General features: G+C 42.3%; 2 protein-coding genes and 1 long non-coding RNA gene across 5 annotated transcripts; 2 read left to right on the forward strand and 1 right to left on the reverse strand.

Moving 5' to 3' along the window:
• Nucleotides 1-7,693: 7,693 nt before the first annotated feature.
• Nucleotides 7,694-8,508, forward strand: LOC136522547 (succinate dehydrogenase assembly factor 4, mitochondrial-like). The gene has a single exon (XM_066516354.1). The coding sequence runs from the start codon at nt 7,830-7,832 to the stop codon at nt 8,172-8,174; it is 345 nt and encodes a 114-aa protein (XP_066372451.1). The 5' UTR covers nt 7,694-7,829; the 3' UTR covers nt 8,175-8,508.
• A 2,413-nt stretch (nt 8,509-10,921) lies between these two features.
• On the forward strand, nt 10,922-25,073 carry LOC136519676 (long chain acyl-CoA synthetase 4-like). Its single transcript, XM_066513054.1, has 19 exons — nt 10,922-11,153; nt 11,349-11,412; nt 12,282-12,371; nt 13,519-13,575; nt 13,734-13,782; nt 13,926-14,002; nt 20,641-20,680; nt 20,766-20,860; nt 21,601-21,768; nt 21,860-21,970; nt 22,052-22,139; nt 22,592-22,658; nt 22,885-22,960; nt 23,073-23,190; nt 23,312-23,557; nt 23,674-23,813; nt 24,313-24,495; nt 24,585-24,704; nt 24,852-25,073. Exons 1-19 carry the CDS (start codon nt 11,029-11,031, stop codon nt 24,885-24,887), a joined length of 1,950 nt encoding a protein of 649 aa, XP_066369151.1. The 5' UTR covers nt 10,922-11,028; the 3' UTR covers nt 24,888-25,073.
• Nucleotides 16,104-18,908, reverse strand: LOC136519677 (uncharacterized). Of its 3 annotated transcripts, none has more exons than XR_010775016.1 (5): nt 18,451-18,908; nt 18,294-18,361; nt 18,050-18,194; nt 17,719-17,905; nt 16,104-16,921 (listed from the first exon to the last, which is right to left on the reverse strand). It is a non-coding gene; the product is annotated as an uncharacterized lncRNA (long non-coding RNA). The 3 variants fall into 3 exon arrangements; XR_010775015.1 differs by lacking the exon at nt 16,104-16,921 and adding an exon at nt 17,030-17,349; XR_010775014.1 differs by lacking the exon at nt 16,104-16,921 and having other exon boundaries at nt 17,030-17,905; nt 18,451-18,906.
• Nucleotides 25,074-26,976: the final 1,903 nt, after the last annotated feature.

The following is a 26,976-nucleotide window of genomic DNA, read 5'->3' on the forward strand; positions in this document are numbered from 1 at the left end:
TCATTTTTTGAATCACCAAATTCTATTATTTCATGCACCTGCAGTTCAAATTTGAAGTATGCAAAAAAAATTCAACGAAACGAAAAAAATTAACGAAATATACCAAAAAAAGTCAAAATTGTCCCAAATTTGAACAAGGAGTTTTAAATAATGTGAGAAGGCCTCACAAAAAAATTGGGCAAAAAAATTGCTTTGCCGAGTGCCATGACAGGGCACTCGGGGAAGCCAGCCTCTTTACCGAGTGCCAGGGTGCGACACTCGGCAAAGCAATTTTTTTAGTTTTAACGGCGTGGGCCGTCAAGTAGCATTTTTCTTTGCCGAGTGCCGCTCTTCCCCGAGTGTTGCACTCGGGGAAGAGGACCTTTGCCGAGTGCCGCTCTTTACCGAGTGCTAGGCACTCTGCGGCACTCGGCAAAGGCTCTCTTCCCCGAGTGCTATTCTTCCCCGAGTGCAACATTCGGAGAAGATTGGCTTTGCCAAGTGCCCGATTTTTGACACTCGGAGAAACCTGCGACACTTGGGGAATTTTGCGTCTCCCATAGTGGGCGTCGTCATCGCAACGACGACAAGAGTCCCTGTGCCCTAGCGTTTTCCTTTCTTTCTACCAACGGCCCGCTGATGTTTCCGGGAGTTCTTTTTGTTTTTGTCCCAAAGTTTCCGGGCCCAATTATCATACAGGGTGGTGGGCGCCGTTCGTTCATTCACCTTGCAAATTGACATGGGCCGGCCCCTTGGCTTTTGCTGCAAGCGGCATGCCGGCATCGGTTCCCTCTAAAAACTACGGAACCGTTTGGCAGAGGTAGCAGTAGTTATTCACTCGTGAAGTGGGAGACCATTCGGTAAAACAACTTCGCCAATAGTCGATAGATGTAAAATATCCATACTATCCATATTTATTTTCTTTTTTCTTTTTTCCATTCCTTTCTTTTCTTTTCTTTTCTTTTTCCTACCAGTATCTTCTCTCTCCTTATCTTCTTCACCGAGACGACGCACGCGTCTCTTCTTTCCTGCCTGTCTCCATCGTCTCTTGCATCCCTGCCCAGCGCTCCCGGAGGAGGCTCGCAACCGTGCTCAGGTCGCCGCTCCCGGCCGCGCTCAGGTCGCCGTCGCGGCCTCGCCCGCGGTCGGCCACGCCGTCGCGGCTGCGCCCGCGGTTTGCCTCGCCGTCGATGCCAGGCCTGCGGTCCGCCTCGTCGTCGCGGTCGTGGCCGTGATTCACCGCACCATCGCTGCTGCGCCCGTGTTCCCCTCGACGTCGCGGCCCGCGCCTGCGCTCCGTTTCGCCGCCTGCCGCCATCGACAAAGGGGCATTTCGGGACTGGCCCCACAAGGACGAAGGTTGGAGCCGGCGAAGCTAGTTTTTTGGCCTCCTCCTTCTCCAAACGGCTCCAGTCAGCGCGTTTTGCGAAGATCCATGCGTGAATCTGTTTGTTCGGATGCCGTTTGGTTGTCGAAGGCGAAAAAGAGCTCTCCGAGCTGCTCATGGAGCCCATACCAAACGGCCCCTACGGCACCCACATCTGCTGCGGAAGCTGATATGTGCCCGTTTCTACGTTCTTTATTAGTTTTGTTTATTAAATTTATTTATAGCAAAATACATAAATAAACCCTACGACATCAACGTATATTTATTAGATCCATTGTAAAATAATTTTTGATATTGAACTTTCTTAACATTGTACTCTAGATCTTCTAGATAAAAGGAATAAATTTTTTTGAGAAACTTCGGATTCAATTAATGAACAATTATTTTTGGATACAAACGTCTTTCCCGGTGTGTAAGTAGCCACACATGTCTACCTAAACTAGCATAAATATTACTTCTTTGCTAAATTATGTGCATGTGTGTTATGTCCGGTGACGAAGCCAGAAAAAAATTTAGGAGTGACTGAACAAAAGAATAAAGGTTTTTTTATTTTCTCTTAACCTTAGCCCCTTCTACCTAATACATGTATGCATAAAATTTTAAGAGAGGACTTAGGAAAACTCCACGTGCTCAGGATGGGTAGGGGGCTGCCAGACTATTTGTCCATAATTAAGCTCCCAACGATTCCTCATTCAAGCTTTTTATCACGGATTCACGGGTAGACAGTCAGACACCACTAGATCTTACGGAGAAGCAAATCGCGTGATAAAACTAATGTTTTTCTTTTGAATATGCAAAAGATTTTCGTATCATTATATTAAGTAAAAGAATTTAAGCATATAAACAACACGCTTCTATCGAGCGCTGATAAAGCTAATGCTTCTCTGTACGCTAAGGCTTCCAGGGATTTTGCATCGGTCGTTGTGCCATGAAATAGCACCGCTGAGGCGCCCAAGTACCTTCCATCTCCCGATCTTTCGATCGCTGCAACTGCTTGTTCTTCTTCGACGTGGCCGCATCCACACTAATTTTCACTATGGCGAGTGCAAATCGCGTGATAATGGGCTCTGGAAAGTGTTTTCATGCATTGCCTTCCTGTGTGCATACCAGATTAACGTGACTAGCACGCAAATGGGCCTATCGCATGCTTCAATGAATCTATCAATAAGAAAATCCAACCTTTTGCATCAGGTTCATGAACACGGAAAATATATAGGTTCATGAATCTACCGATTGAGAATGAGAGAACGGAAAGAATGCTCCGCCAGACCGGATCCGTATGAACGAGGAGAGAGAGAAACAAGTTTTATGTTACTGGTTCTGGTTAGATTGATCTCTCAACCAATAAGCTCAACGGTTTATTAGGCCTTGGTCACGCGTTCTGATCGGGGGCGCCCAACCCTACATGGTTGGTGGGTCTCCGTCGCACTGCGCTATATATAGAGGTGGGGGGCCGGCGGCTCGAGGTACGAGGTTCACCGTGAGCCGCAAGCCCCACCGACAAACCCTAGACCGATCTAAGAGGGCGCGTAGCCAGCGACGGGAAGCTCCGCTGACTTCGCCGTCGTCACTGCTACGCCGTCCGTCTGCACTGCATCAACGTCCGTGCAACCTCTACTCCACCCGTTGTTGCCCGTGTGATGCCTCCATCACCGAAGCTGAGATGGCCAGCTCAACCGCGACTCCCTCCGAGGGCTCAGGTTCAACACCAGCACCCCTCTCCTTTCTCCCACTCTCTGCTTGTTCTAGTTCATCATGTTCAACAGCACATCCACCTAGATCTACCCTAGTCGATCCACAGAAACTAACAATGGTACCGGAGCCTTTTTAACGGTAGATCTGGACCGGGGGAAAAAGAAAACAGTGGCCATCCCAACCCTAACCCTAACCCTAATCGGCAAATCGGGCCAAAATCCGAACAAATGAATCAAAGAAAGGGGAAGAAAGGGAAGGGGTGGCCTACCTCGCCGTCGCGCGGCACCGCAGTCACGCCGGCGCGCGGGGAAAAGAAAGGCCGGCCGGGGCTCCGCTCACCGGGATCCGGCCACAGGGGCGTCGCGGCCAGGCCGCTCGACGGCGGCGCGCTCACCCGCTGGGGAGCGCGCACGCCGGCGAGGGGGCCGGCGATGGCGCCAGGACCTCACTGCTTCACCGTGGTCGCTCGCTCTCTCAGATTTAGAACAATGTAGAGATTGCATAAAAGGAAAGTATGTAAAGAAAATTAAGAAAGATGCCAAACAAAGCGCAGGAATTCTACAGATTATTCACACAGACATATGTGGTCCTTTTCCTGTGAAAAGTGTGGATGGTTATGATTCATTCATAACATTCACAGACGATTACTCTCGCTTTGGCTATATTTATTCAATTAAAGAAAGAACAGAAGCGTTGGATAAATTCAAAATATTTAAAGCAGAAGTTGAAAATCAGCATGATTTAAAGATTAAGATAGTCAGGTCTGACCATGGGGGAGAGTACTACGGTCAGCATACCCCATATGGACAAGTTCCTGGACCTTTTGCAAGGTTCTTACAGGAGAATGGTATAGTCGCCCAGTATTCAACACCGGGCGAACCTCAGCAGAATGGAGTAGCTGAAAGGCGTAACCGTACCCTGATAGATATGATGCGTAGTATGATAAGTTACTCCACTTTACCGATGAGTCTGTGGATGGAGGCGTTAAAAACCGCCATTCATATTCTAAATAAAGTACCAAGTAAGTCGGTGTCTAAAACACCGTATGAGTTGTGGACAGGAAGAGTACCCTCACTTAACCACTTGCGTGTGTGGGGGAGCCCTGCTAAGGTTAAAGTTTTTAACCCAAATATTGGGAAGCTAGATCCCAAAACAGTGAGTTGCCATTTCATTGGCTACCCAGAAAAGTCAAAAGGTTTTTATTTCTACTGTCCTAACAGACATATAAAGTTTATGGAAACGAGACACGCTGTCTTCCTAGAGGATGAAATGATTAGGGGGAGCATTGTAGCTCGAGAAATTGACCTTGAAGAGAAGCGGGTGTATGCACCCACTCCAATCATTCATGAGCCATTTTTCTCACTATCTGTTGTTGCTGCACCAACAGTACAAGACACTATGGTGCCAGCACCTGTTGTTATCCCGTCTATGACAACAATGAATGATGATGAGGAACCTGTGCCTCAGGATCCTATAGAACTTATTGCCACACATGAGGGGGAGCAACAACAGCCTCAAACAGAAAATGTGCCAAATGAGGAGGCCCCTAGAATGTCTCAAAGAATTAGAAAATCAGCTATTCCTGCTGATTATGAAGTGTACAACACTAAAAAAATTCAAATGGAGGATGATCCCACCTCATTTGAAGAAGCCATAAAAAGTGGTCATTCATCAAAGTGGCTTGAGGCCATGGAAGATGAAATGAGATCAATGAATGCAAATAAAGTTTGGGACTTGGAGATAATTCCTAAAGAAGCCAAAACAGTAAGCTATAAATGGGTCTACAAAACAAAACTTGACTCTCAAGGGAATATAAAGAGATATAAAGCCCGACTTGTGGCAAAAGGCTTTACACAAAGAGAAGTGATTGATTACAATGAGACCTTTTCTCCAGTCTCATGTAAGGATTCCTTCAGAATCATAATGGCATTAGTGGCACATTACGATTTATAATTACATCAGATGGATGTAAAGACGGCATTTCTCAACAGAGACTTAGAAGAAAATGTTTACATGGCACAATCGAAAGGTTTTGTCATGGAAGGAAAAGAACGTTTGGGATGTCGCCTAAAGAAATCCATTTATGGATTAAAACAAGCTTCAAGACAGTGGTACTTGAAGTTTGATCAGACAATAAAGAATTTTGGGTTTAAAGATAATGTTGAGGACAATTGTGTCTACGCAAAGTTTAAGAATGGGAAGTTTATCTTCCTTGTCCTGTATGTGGATGATATCTTACTTGCTAGTAGTGATGTCAGTCTATTATTGGAAACAAAGAAGTTTTTGTCCTCAAAATTTGATATGAAAGATCTTGGTGAAGCTTCGTTCGTTCTAGGGATCGAGATTCACTGAGATAGAAGTAAAGGGGTATTAGGACTGTCACAAAAGGCATACATAGAAAAAGTCTTAAAGAAATTCAGTATGCACAAATGTAGTCCCTCACCTGCTCCTATAGTCAAGGGCGACAGATATGGGGATTTTCAATGCCCTAGGAACCAATATGAGATCGATCAAATGAAAGTGGTTCCATATGCTTTAGCTGTCGGAAGCTTGCAATATGCTCAAGTGTGTACGCGCCCTGACTTGGCATTTGTTATCGGGTTACTTGGCAGATTCCAGAGCAATCCTAGAATAGAACACTGGAAATTGGTAAAGAAAGTCTTACGTTATTTGCAAGGAACGAAAGGCCTCATGATGACGTATAGAAGATCTGATTCACTCCATATAGTGGGATATTCAGATTCTGATTATGCGGGAGATAATAGAAAATCCATGTCTGGATATGTGTTTACTCTCGCAGGGGGAGCTATTTCATGAAAAAGCTCAAAGTAAACCGTCACTACATCGTTCATAATGTATGCCGAGTTTGTAGCATGTTATGAGGCAACGGGGCAAGTGAACTGGCTAAAGAAGTTTATACCCGGTTTGAAGGTGGTTGACGACATCAATAGACCACTGAAGTTATACTGCGATAATAATCCAACAGTACAGTATGCTCACAACAATATGTCAAGTGGTGTTGTTAAACACATTGACATAAAGTATTATGTTGTGAAGGATAAAGTCCGGGATCAAATGATAAGTCTTGAGCATATAAGTACCGAAAAAATACTCGCGGATCCGCTTATAAAAGGCTTACCACCCAACGTGTTCAGAGAACATATAGCCGGCATGGGTTTAAGGGAAAGCCTATGATTCTTGGACTATAAAGGGCCCAAAAGTTAAAGTAACTATTTCAGATCAGAGACGTGCATTGTAGCTGTTAAATCTATCGGCGATTGACCGTGACGATGAGACATGCTCTATGCATCATCTGTGAAGAAATGAGTAAGGATAAAAGGATTGAAGTTTAAAGTTTAAAGATAAAAGTAATAGTGAGATCAAGAGGGAGAATGTTAGATTGATCTCCCAACCAATAAGCCCAACGGTCTATTGGGCCTTGGTCACGCGCCCTAATTGGGGGCGCCCAACCCTACATGGTTGGTGGGCCCCCGTCGCACTGCGCTATATATAGAGGTGGGGGCCGGCGGCTCGAGGTACGAGGTTCACCGTGAGCCGCAAGCCCCACCGACAAACCCTAGACCGATCTAAGAGGGCGCGCAGCCAGCGACGGGAAGCTCCGCTGACTTCGCCGTCGTCACTGCTACGCCGTCCGTCTGCACTGCATTGACGTCCGTGCAACCTCTACTCCACCCGTCGCTGCCCGTGTGCTGCCTCCATCACCGAAGCTGAGATGGCCAGCTCAACCGCGACTCCCTCCGAGGGCTCAGGTTCAACACCAGCACCCCTCTCCTTTCTCCCACTCTCTGCTTGTTCTAGTTCATCATGTTCAACAGCACATCCGCCTAGATCTACCCTAGTCGATCCACAGAAACTAACAATTCTCACTAAATTTTTTGTTAGATAAAGAGGGTTTATTTCATCAAGCAAATGAAAATGTCCCGGTCTACATCACACAGTGTATCTGACCAAATCAAATAAAAGATAGCTAGGCTTTCACAAGATGCATACATAAAAGATTAACCAAATCAAATAAAAACAAGTTCATTCTGGATGGTTTTCACAAGATAGCTAAGCTTCACAATACAGATTTCCCCACCCTTCTCAATCTTTTTGGATTCAATTCCTGCTTTTCCAGCTCCAGGTACTCATCATCTCCTGCCTCCCAGTACTCATCATCACTGATGGTTTCAGAGCCATAAGGAAGTTCGCGTTCGCCCAACAGACGGCCAAATTCTTGAGTGGTCCACTCTGCAAAGTGAATTATTTGGGAAATGGTACTGTAGCATTTTCGTTGTTATTTGACAATTAGTGTTCAATTATAATCTAATTAGGTTTAAAAGATTCGTCTCGTGAATTTCGTCTAAACTGTGTAATTAGTTTTATTTTTTATTTATATTTAATGCTTCATGCATGTGTTAAAGATTTGATGTGACGGAGAATCTTGAAAAATTTTGTAAAATTTTGGGAAGTAAACACTAAGGCCGTATCGGACTGAACTCATGATTCAGCAGCCTTTGCGTTATTCGCATCCACAGACCTTGCAAAAGCCTTGAATAATTTGAAACGCCTAGCCTTCGTAATAGGCCGGTCAGAACTGAGCCCATCTCTTGGGCCTGGGCCAGACAGAGGCCGCCACATTTCGCATTGCCTGCTCGCACTGCGGCGGCGCACACATCGACTGCACGTGAGTACGAGACGACGCGTCGACGCGAGAGCCGGGTAAGAGAACGCGCCGCACCGGCAGCGGACGGAACCAAGCCAAGCCATGGCGGCCAACCACGGCCTCCGCCGCCTCGCTTCCGCTCTCTCCCACGGGCCCCAGCCTCCTCCGACTCCTCCAGCGTCCCTCCTCCTCCGCGTCGCGCTCTCCAGCTCCGCCCCCTCCACGGGCCCGCCGCCGCCGACGGCGCCGCCGGAGGCCGTCAGGAAGGGTGAGGGAGAGGAAGCGGCGGAAGCCAAGGGCGCCGACGCCGAAGCGGGGAAGGAGGAGGATGAGGACGACGGCGGCGTGCACGTGAACAAGGCCACCGGCGAGATCGGCGGCCCGCGGGGGCCCGAGCCCACGAGGTACGGCGACTGGGAGCGCGGCGGCCGCTGCTCCGATTTCTGAACCGCGCTGCCGCTAGCCGCCAGCGTGAGCACGAAACCTGGATGTGGTTGCGTATCATACTGTTGGATCTCTCATCTGTGTTAGAATTGCGTTTTGCTTTGCCTTGTGGGGAATAAACAGACTTGACAGGAGTCGATTCAGAGTGCTCAGAGCACCTCGATGGTTTTTGCTTGCATGCCTTGATTTTTCATCCCGTGCAGCTAGAGTGAACAGGTGCTGTTATTAGATTGCCTCGTCTTGGTTTGTCAGTTTGTCACCAAACGTAATAAAACAATGGAACACAGTGCACACATCATTGTGAATTTCACACGAGCAAAGGATGGGGAGTTCCTTCTTCCCTGGTTCCCAATTAGTAGTGTCTGCTAAGCATCCTCCGGTTTCTGTTGGTGTCCTTGATTTTTTATCAATTGTTTTCACAGAGACAGAGCTCATCAATGTTGACATGGCAGGACTTGAGCTAGAGCGAATTGGGATTACTGTTCGCAGCGTGTTTCAGATTGCGGCTATTTGTAGCGTTGTTTCAGAATGGGTGAACTGAAGGCTGTTGATAGCAGAGGCCGTAGAGCGATAAGTAGTTCTTTTTGTCTCGAGATCATTCATCAGTTGGGTATTTAGCTGCGCTGTCTGCAATGGTAAATCTGACAGCCGGCAACGGCAAGCCCTTTCTTCGACGTTTGATGTTTTGCTTATATATATATATATATATATATATATATATATATATATATATATATATATATATATATATATATATATATATATATATATATATATATATATATGGAGAGTATATTCAGTAGCCAGCCACAAAATAAGTTATTCTGTAGCCACCTCTATTTACGATAATTTTATATACTAATTTAAGATAATGTCAATACATATTTACGATATACCATAACGTTATAGTAAACCACTCAGTAAAGAGTTATTATAATCTTGTAAATTAACATAGTAATTATCGTAACTCAAAGAGGCTACAGAATAAGTTAAGTATTCTATGCCAACTTGCACTTCCATATGTGTCATTAAAAATGTTAGCTTTCCTTATGTAGTTACGTGCCCTGCTTCAAATTTCATCCCCTGTTGCCACGCTTCCGTTGGTGAGACAATATTATCCCTCCCAGTTGAAAGAAGTAGATTTTGGGTCACTTACCTTGCACGCCATTTCCATGCATGAAGGGACGCATTACGTGCTCCTAGTTTATGAATGAAAACAATAAAGTTACAGCAGTGGACAAATAGGAATACAAAATCATTCGTGTATTAGTGTTATGATGAATTGATGATACGTACATCACTAGACCTCGCACAACTACAAACGTCCATGAATTCTATTAAACACATGGAATAGAGTATTCCCTATATAACAACACACACAAGTAAATATATATAACAAGACACAAAGTAAATATAGTACAAGATATATATGTTCCATTCCGCGTGTGAGAAATGAGATTTCTAAAAGTTGCCGAAGAAAAAAAAAGTGACTCCTTAATATTAGAGAGAGCCAGCAAACGTGTCCATGTGGACGTTGCAACATACCGTATATGGTACGCTTTCTTGTACGGTCACCTGAACAATTTGTGATCGGAGAATATACCAGTGGCACAAGTACACAAATTAAACACGCATGGTTTTAATTCGTAACAGAGAAAGAGAGAGAAAAAAAAAGTTTTGCTCTCAGGTTCTACAAAATAGGTTTTATGTATGTATAGCAATAGCAACGCTCTTTGAAAATAAACAAACTCCCTATTGCACACGACACGTATTGGAAACTTTTTTTTCGACTTTGAGATATGTCCCGTGATCCGTACACATGCGTACTATATGAAACTAAATCCCCCCAAAGTATGGTTGTGTACTTGTGCAAGTCTTGTACGTAGTTCTGCCCAAGTCCACGGTGTTTTAATTAAGTTATCCGTTCGTGAGCACGGAACATGGAGCTAGCAACTAGGGCCTCGTTTAGATTTAGGAATAAGTATTTGGTACTGTAGCACTTTCGTTTGTATTTGACTATTATTGTCCAATCATGGCCTAACTAGGCTCAAAAGATTCGTCTCGTAATTTACAATCAAACTGTGTAATTAGTTATTTTTTTATCTACATTTACTACTCCATGTATGTGTCCAAAGATTTAATGTGACGGAGAAAGTGAAAAAACTTGCAATCTAAACAAGGCCCAGGTTATAAGACTGTCTTGGACAAGGAATCTATATGGGTATTTAAATCTAAAATAGATAGCAAGAGACATAAAATTAGTCTTCAACAGAGTACATATACAGGAGATCTATTTTGAGTTGCCTGAGAGGCACAACCCAAATATGGACATCCTCTCTTCTGAAAACTCATTTGTAGAAAGGATTCTTTTTTTGGTCTTGTTGTTGAAGAAGATGTCGAATAGGTATTAAACATTTTCAGCCTGTTCGTTTTGGCTGAAACGATCGTGGATTATTACTGCTGGCTGGTTTGGTGTGAGAGAAAAATATTATTCTGGCTTATAATCCACGATCGTTTACAACTAACCGAATAGGCTGTTTATCTGTAGCGATATCCAAAAGACGAATGAATCTTGTATTTTGTATTTTGTATTTTGTATTTTGGGTGTTGTCGACGCAGATAGCCTAGCTAACTTCCAGGCTGCATGCTTACCTTTCTCCCCCGGCCGGCCATGTGATGTGAGCTGTGACAGAGAAGCAAGTCAACGTTCAGCACGTACATAACGCGGAGGACTAGAGGGCCGGGGGCATTGCTTCTTAGGAGCATACACATCTTGCTCAAACCTCTCGGCAAAGGTATCGGCACTCGGCTCTCGGCTCTCCTCTCTCTGACCCTTCTGTCTGTCTCGTCGGAGAAGATGAAGCACCTGGTGGAGGTGGAGCCGGCGACGGCGACCACGGGGCCGGCGTACCGGAACGCGCGGGCGAAGGACGGCCTCCTGCAGGCCCCGCCGGGGCTCCACAGCTGCTGGGACATCTTCCGGTGAGCGATCGATGATCTTTGCCGCTAGCTCAGTCTCTCCTCTCCACCTTGTCAATCCTTCAGCCCGCCGGCCGGCAGCTGCTGCTAGACATGATTGTTTATTTTTGTTGCTGATCGCTACCATTACCATACGCATGGTTTAATTTGCTCGGTCCTCCAATCGCGCGGTTGATCGATCGGTTTCTGACTTGGCAGGACGTCCGTGGAGAAGTACCCCGACAACCCGATGCTCGGTCGCCGGAGAGTGGTCGACGGCAAGGTAAGAAACTAAGAATGGACTTCTTCTACTTCTACCCCCTCCCTAGCTTGGAATTCATGAGTATTTTTTTCGTTTCACGTGCATTTACTTCTGAACCATTGCTTCGCCCCTCCTGGTAGAAGATAAACCGGCAACCATGCTTCGTTCTAAATTATAAGTCGCTTTGATTTTTTGATTTATTTATTTTACTATGTATTTAAATATAATATTATACTAAATAGATAATAAAATAGATGTAACAAAAAAAAATTAAAGCGGTTTATAATCTAGAACGAAGGAAGTACTAGTTTTTTTTGCAAGGACATTATGCATTTGGATTATCGTGGAAAGTGACACCCATTTAGTACCGGTAGTCAAACACGGGAAAAATCGACATTTGTCTCTGACCAGAAGAATGGTCTAGTTCCGTACATGTCATGGCATAGAACAAGTCAACAGCTTGCATAGGCCACGTTTGCTTGAAGGAATTCTGGAATAATCTAGAGGAAACTGGATAAATCTGGAGAAATTTGTGTATGAAAAACACTGTTCTGGATGAAAAAAGAAGCGGATCAAGCCAGGTTTAAGGACACGCGAACGGGGACAGAATTTACTTGCCCTTTTTTTGTGTGTACTTATACGTGATGTTATCCCTTTTTCTTTTTTTACCATTGTCACACGTACACTTTATTATAATCGCTCCGTTCGGCTTGCTGAAACTTGGCTGAAACTGACTGAAAAACACTATTCTGGCTGAATTGTTGTAAGAGAAAAACACTATTCTGGCTGAAAAAACAAGCCGAACAAGCTGGTTTCTGGGTAAGCCGAACAGGGCCAATAAGAGGATTTTGATGGGGTTCCAAACTTACAATGGTTTTCTAAAACTACAGGCGGGCGAATACACCTGGGCGACTTACAGGGAAGTCTATGATGTGGTGATGAAGCTTGCAGCCTCCATCGACAAATCCGGAATCAAACAGGTACTGTACGTACGTAATAATCACAGTCACAGACACTGCTGCTTCCATCTTGGATCTGCACAGCGATGTTGACACAAGGCGATAAAAAAAAGCACAAAGGTGTAGTGTAATATATGGAAACATTCAGCGACGGATCCAGAAAATATTTTAGGAGGCTGAACAACACTATTGTTCGATCTTAAGTCTCAGCCCCCCTATAATATAGAATTTTGTCTAAAAATTCATGGGGGCTCCATAGAAGTTCTACTGCTGCGAAATGGGTAGGGGAGCTTGAGGCCCCCCCTCACCCCACCCCACCGCTGTGTCCGTCCCCGGAAACATCCATCATGGAAGCGTTCATGTAGCATGTCCGGCTCACCACTCACACAGTCACATGCATATGTTGACACAAGGCGATAAAAAAAAAGCACAAAAGGCGTAGTGCAATATATGGAAACATCCATCATGGTGTAGCATGTCCGGCTCACCACTCACATAGTCACATGCATATGCATTCAGTATTAATGTGGTTGTTCAGTTCTTAGTTGGAGGCATAACTGCTGAGAGACCTGCGCCACAAATCCAAGCCCAAGCTGTTGAAATACTTTTTGGTATCGCAATAGGAGTACTGGCCGGCTCAGTGCTCACCATCAAGCCACTGAGATGATAAGGTTTCCTCTGTAGCTATGCATGAGTTCACGATATCATATACTATGTTTATATCATATATACGATATTTAGTAGGAGTAACTCAGAAGGCACCTTAAATGAAGATCGAACGAGTAGACGTGTCCCTTCCAATGAGCGCTGCTTAGTACATCCAAGAACTGTTAGAATCGTCCGAAAAACTACTTGATCCATCTATCTATAAAAATATCATCATTAGTCGTTACTCGTTAGGATTCAGGAGTTGACCGAGATGTTTATATCTGGTCGTCACTTTCTCTACAAGCAAGTTGACATTGGTCTCTCTCTCATCCCAATCTTCTGTTCGATTGGCTGGAGTGATAGATATCATATATCGCAGTTAATTGCAATGGGATGCCATCTACTACTAGTGTCGTTTTCCATGATCCTTTCGGCAGGTTATTATATATATATACACACACACACTTGCTAGATCAATCGATCCATTTATTTGATCAAGTCAAACATATATCTGATTCAGGGTGAAAGCTGTGGTATATACGGCGCAAACTGCCCCGAATGGATCATCAGCATGGAGGTAACCATAATATTATTCATTCAAATGTTGCCTTTTGAAATTAATTATCTTTTAAAATTTTCTGCGCTCATTAAAATGGTTCTCATTCTTCTTCTTCTTTTTACCAAGCTCCCTTCTGACCTCTTGTGTATATATGTGTTCAATCTTGTTTGGTATAGGCTTGCAACGCGCTTGGGGTTTGCTGCGTTCCCCTCTATGATTCTCTCGGTAATAAATAAATAAATAAATTGGTCAATGCTTATTAGCGTTCTTGTATGCAAATAAATCAGACGAGAAAACCACTAGCAAGTTAAGATGCTACTTGCACAATAAAGAATCATATCCTCCGATCCAATCGTCTCTGTGTGTAGGTGCTGGGGCGGTGGAGTTTATCATTTGCCAAGCCGAAATCCAGATCGCGTTTGTGGAGGAAAATAAGATCGCAGAGGTAGGGCAGCTTGCTCAGTCGTCATTTATTACTTCTCTCCGAACAATTAATGTCTGTTCAATTCATTTAAAATTTAAATACCGGTGGGCGGAAACACTTCAAATCAAATTAGATAGATGATATAAATTTTCTACCACTCCTTATATAAAAAAAAAAAAACTCTACCCCAATTTCCTCCAAAACAGAGGACAATTACCTTTCACTTTTACTTCAACATTTTGTTTTATTCTGAATTTCTTGCAATAAGGTTGCATTTTACACCTGTATCATATTTCACTTTAGCATTGCCAATATCCTCCAATAGATCAGCATGTTTTTTATTAGATTTTATTTAGCACTATGTTTTTTATTAGATTATTTTGAGTGGAATGTTTTTTATTAGATGCTAGCAAACTTGCCCGTGCGTTGCAACGGGAGAAAAAAAAGTTATCAAATGTCAAACTCCAGCCGGCACAAACAGATGTAAGTTAATGTACATATAATTGAAGAGCTAAATTGGGAAAGTACTTATTGATAAGGAATAAAATTGACGTATGTACGTCTCAATTCAGTAGGAAGCATTTATAAGACACATTCGAGCAATTTGAGCATCGAAGACATGATACTCCACTAAATAAACTGGAATGGACAGCCAACGGAGCCTATTCCCCCCGATCGACCTACAGAATACAATTCTGCGGTTCCTACAGAGCATTTCGGAGTGATCTCATATGGAAAGCATTCACTGAAAACAAGTGCAAAGTATTCGTCTGGACCATGGCGCGAGAGAAAATCCTCACTGCGGATAATCTACAAAAGAGAGGTTGGCCACACCAAGACCGATGCCCCCTATGCAACGGCCCGTTGGAAACGTGCCTCCACTTAGCCTTGCTTTGTCCGTTCACCAGAGCAGTATGGAATCTCATTCTACATTGGGAACACTTTGATGCGAGCATAATCCTCCCGCCCGAAGATCCAACCCATTTGATCTCGTGGTGGGAAGAGGTCCAATCCAAGATAACCAAGGACGACAGAAAGCACTTCAACGGCTTGGTAATCTACACCGTCTGGGACATTTGGAAAGAGAGAAATAGAAGAATATTCACAAACACCCACGAAACGGCAATGCAGGTGGCCTCAAGAACGAAAGAGGACATCCTTCGGAAGAAGATGGCTCATTCTTGGGGAGAGTAATCGTCCTAGACGATTGTACAATTTTATCACCTCTTTACCCCCCTTGTCCTGCTCGGGGATCTCCACAACTCTGGTATATAAACTCTCTTTCCTATGTTAATGGAAAGACAGAGCTCCTGCCATTGCGTTTAAAAAAAAAAACTTGCTTCATGACTTCATTATATCCATCCAGCATTTACTGACTGTTATTGCAGAAGTAGCGACCAAAAAAAAACCAAAGCATGGCCATCCGATACCAGTAAAATATCAGTATAACCATTGCTAAATGTTTATATTGAACAAAGCTAAGCTGCCACATTTGTTTCTACCCAAAACAACAAACTACAAGCGGATAAGTTAAGGGAGTCCTGGTGCAAAAGGGATTAGAATTGCTTAAAATTTCATAAGTTACATCACATATCAAATATATACGTACATCACCTCTAGAAAAAAAAGAGAAAAATGAGTTTCCCACTGGTCTTTATCCCATTGTGCAGCAGCGAACTGGCTCAACGACCTTTTCACCTGCAAGCCAAATGGAGTAAAAGCCGTTCTTCACAAGTTGGTCTTCCCAATCTTCAGCACAAGGGGCCATTGGAATTGAAAAACAAAAAAATGATCTTAATTGTATTATTGTTTCCACAATCGTGAAACTAATCCATCGTCAAATCTAATTGAAAACATGCAGACATACACCATGGTGCAGTTCAGTTTTTTTTTTTTGGGAAAATGGTGTTCTTGCCCCTTACACAGATGTGCAATTGTGATTTTGCCCTCGTTTTTCTAACTTTGTGATTTTGCCCTTAACTGTTCACAAGTCAACGCGATTTTGCTCCTGGTCAACGCGAATTTGCCCCTGTTTTTTACCGTTGACCAGGGGCAAAATCGCGTTGACTTGTGAACAGTTAAGGGCAAAATCACAAAGTTAGAAAAACGAGAGCAAAATCATAATTTCACAACAAAGTAGGAGCAAGAACACAAGAGCCCCTTTTTTTTTTTTGCCAGATCGTTAGATGAGCTGCTGGACCTCGCAAAAAAAATAAAATAAAAAAAAAGATGAGATTGCTGGCGAGATCCCACCAAACCATTGTCACTAATCAGATCCTCTTTATCAACAGCTTCATCACCAGTCTCAACTCCAAATACAAAATGTGATTTGGAACTATTGCTACAGTTCAATTGTACGGACACATTGTGACATCTGACGGATATTTTTTATTTAACTTGGAATTCAGACTGGAAACCAACACACACTGTTGCAATGGAAAGCAAAAGATCATTCACACATAAAAAAAAAGAGACAAGGATTTCTCCAAATTAGACCAAACATGGCTGACACTATACTCAAGTAAGCTCACACATTCCCTCACCAATCCGTGCTAAATATATGCTGGACAAAATGTCGCACTTTGCTATGTCTGATATGTGGAACTGAAAGAAGCTTATTTATATGCAAAAAAAGAATCTCTACAGCGAACTGAAATAAATCAATATATCACTGCAGTTACGATGTGATTTCTAACCAAGCATAAACCTCAATTATTTTGACAGCTCTGAATTTATAACTACAATCAGAATTTATATCAACAAAATGGAAACTTGAAGATACCACCCTAACTTGAAATGAATATGCTTGATGAAGTGGCACAAATAAGTAATCTGAAGCAAGACTGGCTAGGCAAGTCAAGGTCAGCAAAGACTCCAAACATGCCCTGTATCACCAACCATGTAAACACGTCAACCCCTCCTATCTTCTGTCCTCACCATCTGAAAAATTATGCACCTCATGTGAGTTAAGAATTTCCTACTGTTTACAACAGTGTGCAGGGGAAAGGATATTTATGCTAGTGTCTTGTATATGGTGGAAAATTCTCAGACAACAAACTGCATCCTGATAAAAAATAGAACAAAAGTACAGAACACTTTCTAATATGTCAATTGTAGACCAATCTAATGCATCGCTAATTAGAAAACAGTACTCAAGTTTGTACTAAATAGGTAGGCTCTGGAGCTTTGGTCTTGAGCAATAACCACTTCTGAGAGTGCTCCAATGCAAGCTTCTGAGACTTCTCTTACTTGAGCAATCTGTTTCCAATCTTGAAAGGGGAACCAACTTTGTAGTCCCAAATAGCTAATCCTAGTCAGATAAAGGAGCCAGCAACTACCCTAGTCCGGAGAGCGTGCATCATCCGCATCTGATTCACAGACTGAGGCCTTGTTTAGTTTCCATCAAAATTCCAAGTTTTTTCACTCTCTCTCCATCACATCAATTTTTAGACGCTTGCATGGAGTATTAAATATAGGTAAAAAAATAACTAATTACACAGTTTAGTTGAAAATCACGAGATGAATCTTTTGAGCCTAGTTGGTCCACGATTGGACAATATTTGCTAAATAAAACGAAAGTGGTACTATTCATCAGGTTGAAAAAACTTTCGATCTAAACAAGGCCTGAGTCAAAATTTGCAAGCAATTTTATTGAATTAAAGAGCTACTTTGCTAGCTGTCTAGGCTACTGAATGATAATTCATTGTTGGTATATCTCAACACGGATATCCACATACTCATCGATCATCTTGGCCTCCCCATTGCCCTCTTATCTGAAATGTCAGTCTCCTGAAATAGGCAACAAAAACAGGATCAATATTAGACACATTCCAAACATCAGCTTGCCGCGGCACACGCGCCACCCATCCGGACACCGCGAAGATGCATGTCTATACTTGTTATAAACCCCCAGACATTAAAGATCTGCACACAACAGATTTATCCATGTTGAGCCTGATTGCAACATTATCTTGTGGGAACGACCAGGTTAACCAATCTATGCTAACAGTATTGCATCCCAGGTAGAAAAAAAATAGAGAATCAGTGAAAAAAATAATAGCCACAGACCTTGCCTAACAGTAGCAAATAGCAGATCCGACCAGTTCTAATCAGGCAACCTCGATATCGCGTTTGGAATCCCTGTTGTCAACACCAATCCGGCGAGACCAAGATTCAAAACTGGCAAGGTCGAGTTGGGGATGCAGATACTTCGCTGTCAACAAAGATTATATTGGTGTTTTGATTTGACAAGAAGAAGAATCGTGAGCTACAATATATAATAAGAGGGGAAAAGGGGGGAAAATATAGAAACCTGAATTCGAACGCATCATGGAAATCCCTTACCCAATCCGATTCCGTTCCACGTTCAATTCAATTTTCCTAAACAATACAGAGCAACGGGAGTTCAATTCGAGTTTGATCACCAAAAAATAACAACTGGAGTCCTGAAGCCGTAGGGAGAGGATTACTGGAGGTGAAGCCGAATCTTCCAATTTCTTCAGAGTGACGGAATCCTGGCACCGCTCGGAGCATGGCTCGTCAATGGCAGCAGCGCCGGCGTGTACGGTGCGGGAGTGAAGGAGGAGGCTCGGGGAGGGCCGAGGGCCGCGAGGCGGCTGCGGTGTCCGCTCGCGCAATTCCTGGGCTGCTTAAATAGCCGGAGATGGGGAGGAGGAACGGGACAGCAGAGTTTGGCGGCCGGTGAACCTCGGCTCGAATCCAAGCCGGCCATGGCTGGAAGGGCGAGGGGATGGGGCGGCTGGAGGTGGAAGAGAGCGGAGGGAGGTGGTGAGGGAGAGGAGCTGTGTGCCCTGTGCGGGACAGACGGAGCGGAGGAGGGAGCGCGACGTGCGGGAGAGACGAGCGGTGAAGGGTGTTCGTTTCGTGGTAAACGACAGTGGCTGTGTTCACTGGCCGGTGGTGGCTGTGTTGCGAGAGAAAAATAGTGTTCTACGCTTCGTAAACGAGCAAACGAAACAGGTAGGGAGTCATCGTCCAAGTGTGGGAGAGGGCTGCGGAACGAGTGGGACAGGTGGTGTGAAGAATGGGCCAGACAAAAACGGCCCAACCAAAAAAAAAGCTGAAATTTTGTCTTTTTATTATAGAAAAAAGTCTATTTTACCTTCTCGAACTATCCTCGAAATTTAGTTTTCTTCCCTGAACTTGAAAACCAGGTAAACTACATCTCTCAACTTTTAAAACCGTTCATTTTACCTCCATAACCTAGTTATAGATGGTTTTCAACGGTGGTTTTGTCTTTTTCTTTTTTATTTATTTTGGTTGAATATTTAAAAAATCATGGTAAATCACAGAAAAATCATAAAATAGAGAATTTAATTTTGTTGGACACCACATGAGTAGATCTATATAGTAAACATATAATATGGTATGCTTTAGTGCAAAGTTTTTGCTATAACTTTAGATCTATGCTTTTCTGTAATTAATTCAAAACTGCAGTTTCTATGGTCCAATTGTGGTGAAATTTTTTAGTGGGCTAATTATTATATGATTGAACTGTAGTAAAAATTTTATGCTCATTGGATCATGTATAACTGAGTTATAGATTTATTTAGTTTTATGCTTGTTAAATAGTTTTAAATAGTTAAAAGTGTGTAAAAATAGAAACGAGTTTGAAATTTGTACTACAGTTAAGCATACAATAATTAGACCACCATAAAAATCTCACCACAATTGGACCATAGAACTGTAGCTATGAATTAATTATAGAAAAACATAGATCTAAAGATACAATAAAAACTTTGTAATAAAACATATCATATTATATGTTCACTGTGTAGATCTGCTCTTATGGAGTGTAACAAAATTAGATTTTTATTTTATAATTTTTCTGTGATTTACTATGATTTTTTAAATATTCATTCAAAATAAATAAAAAAGAAAAAGATAAAACCATCTTTGAAAACCACCTATAACCAGATCAGTGAGGTAAAATGAACGGTTTTAAAAGTTGAGGGAGATGGTTTATCTTGTTTTCGAGTTTAGGAAGGAAAACTAAACTTCGAGAATAGTTAAAGAAGGTAAAATGGATTTTTTATTATTATTATTATTAGGAATAGATACGACGATGTTTACCTGAAGTATAGGAAAATAGACGTGCTCCTGCCACCCAATCACGATAGGCCTCGGCTTGGTCGGGGCGTAGTGAAATTATTGGCCCAACAGTCGGCCCGATCAGACCGTGCGTTTCGGGCCGGGGGTCGTCGGTCAGACGGTGACGTCGCGCCGGCGCCGGCGCCGCCGCCGCCGTGAGCCCCAAAGCCACCCCCACGTGGCACGTGCTTGCCGCGCCGCCGCGATGGCGTCCGCAGCGGTTTGCCTTGTCCCGTGAGAGAGGTGAGGGCGACAGGTTCTCCCCTGCCGGCGGCCCCCGCGCAGCCTGACCGCGAGTACTCCGGGTCGACGGACTGAAACGGCGGGGTCAAATCTGATCTGCAGGTGTTGGATTTTCTCCCCATTCTTACTCCAATTTTCCAATAGCCTGTTCAACAGATCGAAACATTTTTTTTTACGAAATTCGTTTCGAGGAAATGTGCGCGTAGTGATTATTGCAGTGTAGAATTATTTTCTAGACTAGCTCTTTAGCTGATTTATTTATATTTAACCGTATCATGTTTGTTGATTACTTTCAATGATGACAGCTCCTGAAAACTTGTCATGCTACTTCGAAGTATCTGAAAAGTAAGTACCTCCGTAACATGATGTTGATTGGTTAGATGGTTCATCACTTTGGGACTCATGGTTTTTCTTTTGCTTCATTTGCCAGCGGTTATAAGCTTTGGAGGGGTCACAAATGACCATAAAGATGAAGCTAAAAAACATGGCCTGTCCATTTTCTCTTGGGAGGAATTCCTGATCATGGTAAGCATTGGGCTTCTTCAGCTTACTTTGTAGATTACAGGTGTTCTGGTAGAATGTTATGGAGATAAGTGCTTCATGACGCCTTTTTTTTTCTAGGTAAAATAATATATATTACTTTTACCAAAGTGGCTGAAAAAATCTGGATAATTTTGCCTTATTTGTATCTTATTATTATTCTTGGATGCCTAGTTTCATATGTGCTAAAGGTTTCACAGACAGATATGTGAAGAAACCACACCCCGAATGAGGAGGAAACTCAACATATCAGCCAAAATATAACTACATGCCAAGAACAAAGACTAGCACGTACTAACTATAGCTACCGTTAAGACTAGCATGTACTAACTATAGCTACCATTTTGAAACTTGTGCAGATATGTCATATCTTTTACAGAGTGGAGTATATATACATATTTATGCCTCCCTTTTATTTATACCTAGACTAGAAGGCTAGAACTCCATAGTAAAATCTTTGCTAGCAATGGCCAAAACTAATTTTACCAACTGGGGTTGCATATTATATGATAGAAGTTTGTATCGCTTCCATAATTTTACTACCATGTTGTACTAGGAAAAAAGACAAAACTTGTGCGAGCGCTTGGTGCTTTCTAGTGTTCAAGTCATACACAAAACAATAACTTGTTGAAGTAAATGACATTTGTATATATCACTCAAGCAAATCTCATGCTACTGACCTATCATATGATGCGCAAACTCTTGACTACCATGTATGCTTATAGGGTGGCTCTCATAATTTTGATCTGCCTGAAAAGAAGAGATCTGACATCTGTACAATAATGTATACAAGTGGCACAACGGGAGACCCTAAAGGAGTTATGATATCAAATGAAAGCCTTCTTGTAAATATCGCGGGCCCTGATTCTGTACTTCAGTATATTGGTGAAGTTGTAAGTAGAATCTCGAAATTTCTTTATGAAAGAACTCTGATGTCCATTTGCATAGAGCTCATGTGGGTTGCTCTCCACTCTCTTATTGCAGTTAGATCAAGATGATGTCTATTTGTCATATCTTCCACTAGCCCATATCTTTGATAGAATGTTTGAGGAAGTGTTCATTTACCATGGATCAAAAATTGGATTTTGGCGTGGGGTATGGTTCTTGGTTACTCCTTGTGTCCTTGCTGACCTTTAGGCAATGATGCATATTGATATTTGTGTTATGTATCTGTAGGATGTCAAACTATTGGTTGATGACATTGCAGCACTAAAACCAACAGTATTCTGTGCTGTTCCACGTGTGCTGGACAGGATATATTCAGGTAAATTCCAAATGTCGAATGTTGACACATGAATGTTTAGCTGATCAGTTATTTTTGTATATTAACTGAATGGGTTTAGTTGCCTATAAAGTAAGCTGGATTACAATTATTTTTTGGGCGTAAAATATCTCTCTAATTGATTCAATACCCAGATATGTCCCGGTTCTGTTATGTCATCATGTTTAGATTACAATGTTTCTTGTGATTTCCTATTTCCAAAGGCACTCATAAAATTCATGTTACAGCTGACACATACCCAAACTGTTTGCAGTAATCCTTTTTATAGGTTGATCTGTTGATAGTCAGTTTACTTTAAGCGGAGATAGTTGTAGTTTAAGAAATAGAGATCACGTGAGATAGCCTTCAGTGGAAGATTACATGTAATTTGTTCCTGTAATTGCCCTCTTCTATGGAATTTGCTGATGTCTGATGCATTTATTATGTTTATGCAGGTCTTACAGCTAGGATTTCGTCAGGTGGTATACTGAAGAAAACTCTATTCAACATTGCTTATAAGATGTAAGTGTGCATGCAGTTAATACTGAGATTACTATTTTCCTTTGTGAGGAGTACTCAAAACTTGCAGGATGGCCACCTAGTTTCTTAAGGTGTTCTTGTTTTGTCATTCCACATTGTTTGTGATTCTATTGCTTTCTTAATTTTTACCGTATCATGCCTTTGCATTCTGTAAACTATTACATGCCCGATTCAATTTTTGAGTTACTAGAAATTATCATATCACCAGGAAACTGGACAGCATGAGGAAAGGAATTAAACATGAGAAGGCAGCCCCATTCTTTGACAAATTAGTTTTCAGCAAGGTACAAGTTGATAACTCAATAACAGCATTTTAGTAACCGATCAGATGTAATTGAAAATGCTGGTGCAGCTTCGGCAGTATGTTGTTATTCTAACTTAATGCTTATCTTTAAGGTGAAAGAAAGGCTTGGTGGAAATTTAAGAGTTATTGTATCTGGAGGTGCCCCTCTAGCTGTACCAGTGGAAGAATTTTTTAGGGTTGTGACATGTGCTTATGTTATTCAAGGCTATGGTATGGATCTTTCAATGTTGTAGTTCCTTTACTTAGTATAATGAAGCACCTGAGGACATAGTTTTTCTGCGATGTGTGGACTTATACTTTTAGATAATACTGTGCACGTTTTAATGTTTAGGACTGACGGAAACTTGTGCGGGATCTATAGTTTCGATACCAAATGAATACTCCATGCTTGGGACTGTTGGTCCACCTGTTCCACATATAGATGTACGCCTCGAGTCAGTTCCAGAGATGGGTTATGATGCTTTGTCTAGTGTCCCACGTGGAGAGATATGCATAAGGGGAAGTGTTCTGTTCTCTGGATACTACAAAAGAGAGGACCTTGTGCAGGAAGTCATGATTGATGGCTGGTTTCACACTGGTTAGTTATTTCCATAACTTCAACACAGTGTGCCAATTAACTATCTTTACACAGGTGGACATCGTGAGTTTATCTTGTAAATAATGTTTCTAATTAAAATAATCTTTGTAATGCAGGAGATATTGGTGAGTGGCAACCAGATGGATCCTTAAAAGTGATTGATAGAAAGAAGAATATTTTCAAGCTTTCGCAGGGGGAATACGTTGCAGTGGAAAATCTAGAGAATGTATACGGTGTTCTTCAAGATATAGATTCAGTATGTAACAAACTCAATGAAAAATGCACTATCTTAACAATTTTTCATGCTGCAACATAAATTTTTATATTCATTTCTCCCATGCTTATGGTGCTTGTGGAAAGAATTATCTATTTCTTCTTAATATAATGATATGCAGCTCTCTTGCATGTTTGAGGGAAAAAAAAAGAATTATGTAGGCCACTTGATTTGAAATTGTTATGAAACTATTAATGGGTGTTGTTTGGTTGGAACAAAGCTCATTATAAGGCTCTGTTGATGCCACATAAGTTTCTAAGTCCTGCTTGCTTGTAAAAATTTTGGTCATTATAAATATTTGTTACTCTTATTTCAGATTATTTTCTTGAACTATATAACGTCTATCTAAAAATGAAACTATATGAGGGGGGGGGGGGGGGGGGGGGGCGGCTTCGCATCCAAGATGTAATTTGTTCTTTGGTCTCTCTTGTATCCAGTTTATCATGTCCCACCTTTTCATGTTTCTGTTAATCTATTTCAGATATGGGTATATGGGAATAGTTTTGAATCTTCTCTTGTTGCTGTTGTCAATCCGAACCAACAAGCTCTTGAACGCTGGGCGGAACAAAACGGTATTACTGGAAGTTTTGCTGAACTATGCGAGCATTCAAGAGCCAAAGAACATATTCTTGCAGAGCTCACAAAGATTGCGAAGGAAAAGAAGGTAACCTATCCTAATTACGATTGCTACATTATTTGTTGCATTTAGATGTTGTTAAATGATTGCTGTATATTTTATCTTCGATTTGCCAGCTGAAAGGCTTTGAGTTCATAAAAGCTATCCATCTTGACCCGTTGCCATTTGATATCGAGCGCGATCTCATCACCCCAACATACAAGAAGAAACGGCCACAAATGCTCAAATACTACCAGGTTAGATGTCAACTGAACACAATTATATCCTCTCTCTCCCGACCAAAAAAATCAAATGGATTTATCAATTTATTTATTTTGACCTTCTAGTTCGTAAAGTAAGACAATTCTCCACCGATTTCATTTACTTTGTTTAAAACTGGTCAGGGAGTAATCGATGCGGTCTACAAGAACATGAAGTAAGACGGCACATTTGCAGTCACAAGGGTATTATTGTGAATTGTAGTGCACAGATTTGTCTCCATGTTATTTCAGCAGTTACTTGTATGATGGTAAATGGTATCTTATTGTGGTGTGTGGAATCACTTGGAGAGTTGTCTATTATTGTATTGAGATAATAACAGGAATAAAAATAAAAATAGTTTGGGTACACAATGCGGTGCAGAGCGTGCGCACAGACTTTGAGCTAAAGGTTCTATTTGAAATTACATAAGGGATCAGACAACATTAAGCGCTAGGGACTAGGCTGACCAAAATTAACTCAGCTGAAGTCCATGAGGATACACCGATCAGCCGTTCATGAGTCGCTGTCGGAGTGCAATCTAGAGGAAGAACCTCACACGCAACGGTGCCTTGGTCTTCCACACAACAGTTTAGCACTATGGAGTTGAGTTGCTCCATGGAACATCGCCTGATGTGCCCAGTGCGCTGTATATTCTCCATTGTTGGTCCAACGCGAGGAAAAGGAATCCACCACTCCCGGCTGAAGTTGGAAATGAGATAGCAAATCTCACAGCCAGAGATATTCTGCTAAGTTGAAACCCCGCATGAGACAATTGTTTTGCCACCTCAATGGGGCTTGGGTTTCCAGAAGTAGTAACTTTCACAATTAAAAAATGGAGTCGTTAGCCTCGTCCCCTCCCCCTCCCGCCTACGCCAGCCCCATGGCGTCCGGTCCTAGATCCGCCACCGCACCGCGCTCAGCCCCCAAGCCAACCACCGGAACCGGAGTGTCCTCCCGAGGCCTCGGCGACTCGCTAGATGCCCTTGCCGGCCGTCGGGGACCCCCCCCCCCCCCCCCCCCCCCCCCCCCCCCCCCCCCCCCCCTCTCTCTGAGCTCGCCACTACCGCGGGCTCCCTAGCGCCGTGGCCCAGGGCCTGATTGGTTTGCAACCAAAATTTTCCATGCCCAAGTTTTGGCAAGCCAAAACTAGGTAAAAATTTTACCATGGATTTGACAAGTCAAATGTGAGACGGTTGACAAGTTTTGGTAGCCAACCAAATGATAGCTAAAATCGTGGCTTACCAAATCTTTGGTTTGACAAATTTTGAAAGCCAACCAATCAGGCCAAATCCGTCGTTGTTAAGATTATCTGTTCTTGGCGGCTATAAATACCTAGTTGCGTCATCAGTTGTAATCAAGCAAGAAAAAAACCTAAACTTAGTCAGCCTCCTGTGGGAGAGCAATGAACAAGTTCGTCTGTGCTATCCCTAGTTCCACCATTACATCATGAAATGGAGCAATGGACTCCTATTACAGCAGGGTATCAACCATTCATCCTTGATTTACCCTTGAACAAATCTGAAAGCAGTTGGTTAGCTTTTGATAAAATGATCTTTAATTATCTTGTCGATAGGCCTATTGTTTCCTCTTTTTTATTTATGCTTGTATGGTCTTGTGGTAGTTTTAGGTGAAAAGGGGCTTGTTTAATAGTTGGACTATGATTTTGGAAGCTATTAGAATGTTGTAGTTCAGTATGATTAATCAAAAAAAATTTGGTTGATAATAAAAAATGTTTTTTTCTCTTTGTGAACATTTATATTTTACATCATTCTTTCACTTTCTTGGTGAAATTGCGTAGTCATATAATCTCTAGAGGCAATATCAAAGGTATGTTATCATTTGTATGTTTCTATCATGCTCCTTACTGGTTCAACAGCTTATCATGATGCTTATTAAGAATTGCACTCAACTACTACCCTTCAGTTACATCATTCATATGATCATATCTGACTAAAAAAACATTATTGTGAGACCCAACGTAATGCAAGTGACATGATTGTGAGCATCATATTGCATTTTCTATTTGTACCATAAATATTGTGATGCAAGTACTCCTTCCTGGTCATGTTGAAATCGGGACCCCTTTTGGTTTTATAAAGTTTAATCTTATTAATTATGATACAGGTTGTGAGAAAAAAAATACCTAGAGGATGGGATCCAGAATACACACAAGGAGGATGTTCTTCCCATATTGGCGATTAGTCCTACGAGCCCCGATGCCTCTTGAGGGTGTATCCATCCTATGCACTATCACCTGCATCTGAGGTT

The sequence above is a fragment of the Miscanthus floridulus genome, chromosome 18, assembly GCF_019320115.1.
Source record: "Miscanthus floridulus cultivar M001 chromosome 18, ASM1932011v1, whole genome shotgun sequence".
Taxonomy (NCBI): Eukaryota; Viridiplantae; Streptophyta; class Magnoliopsida; order Poales; family Poaceae; genus Miscanthus; species Miscanthus floridulus.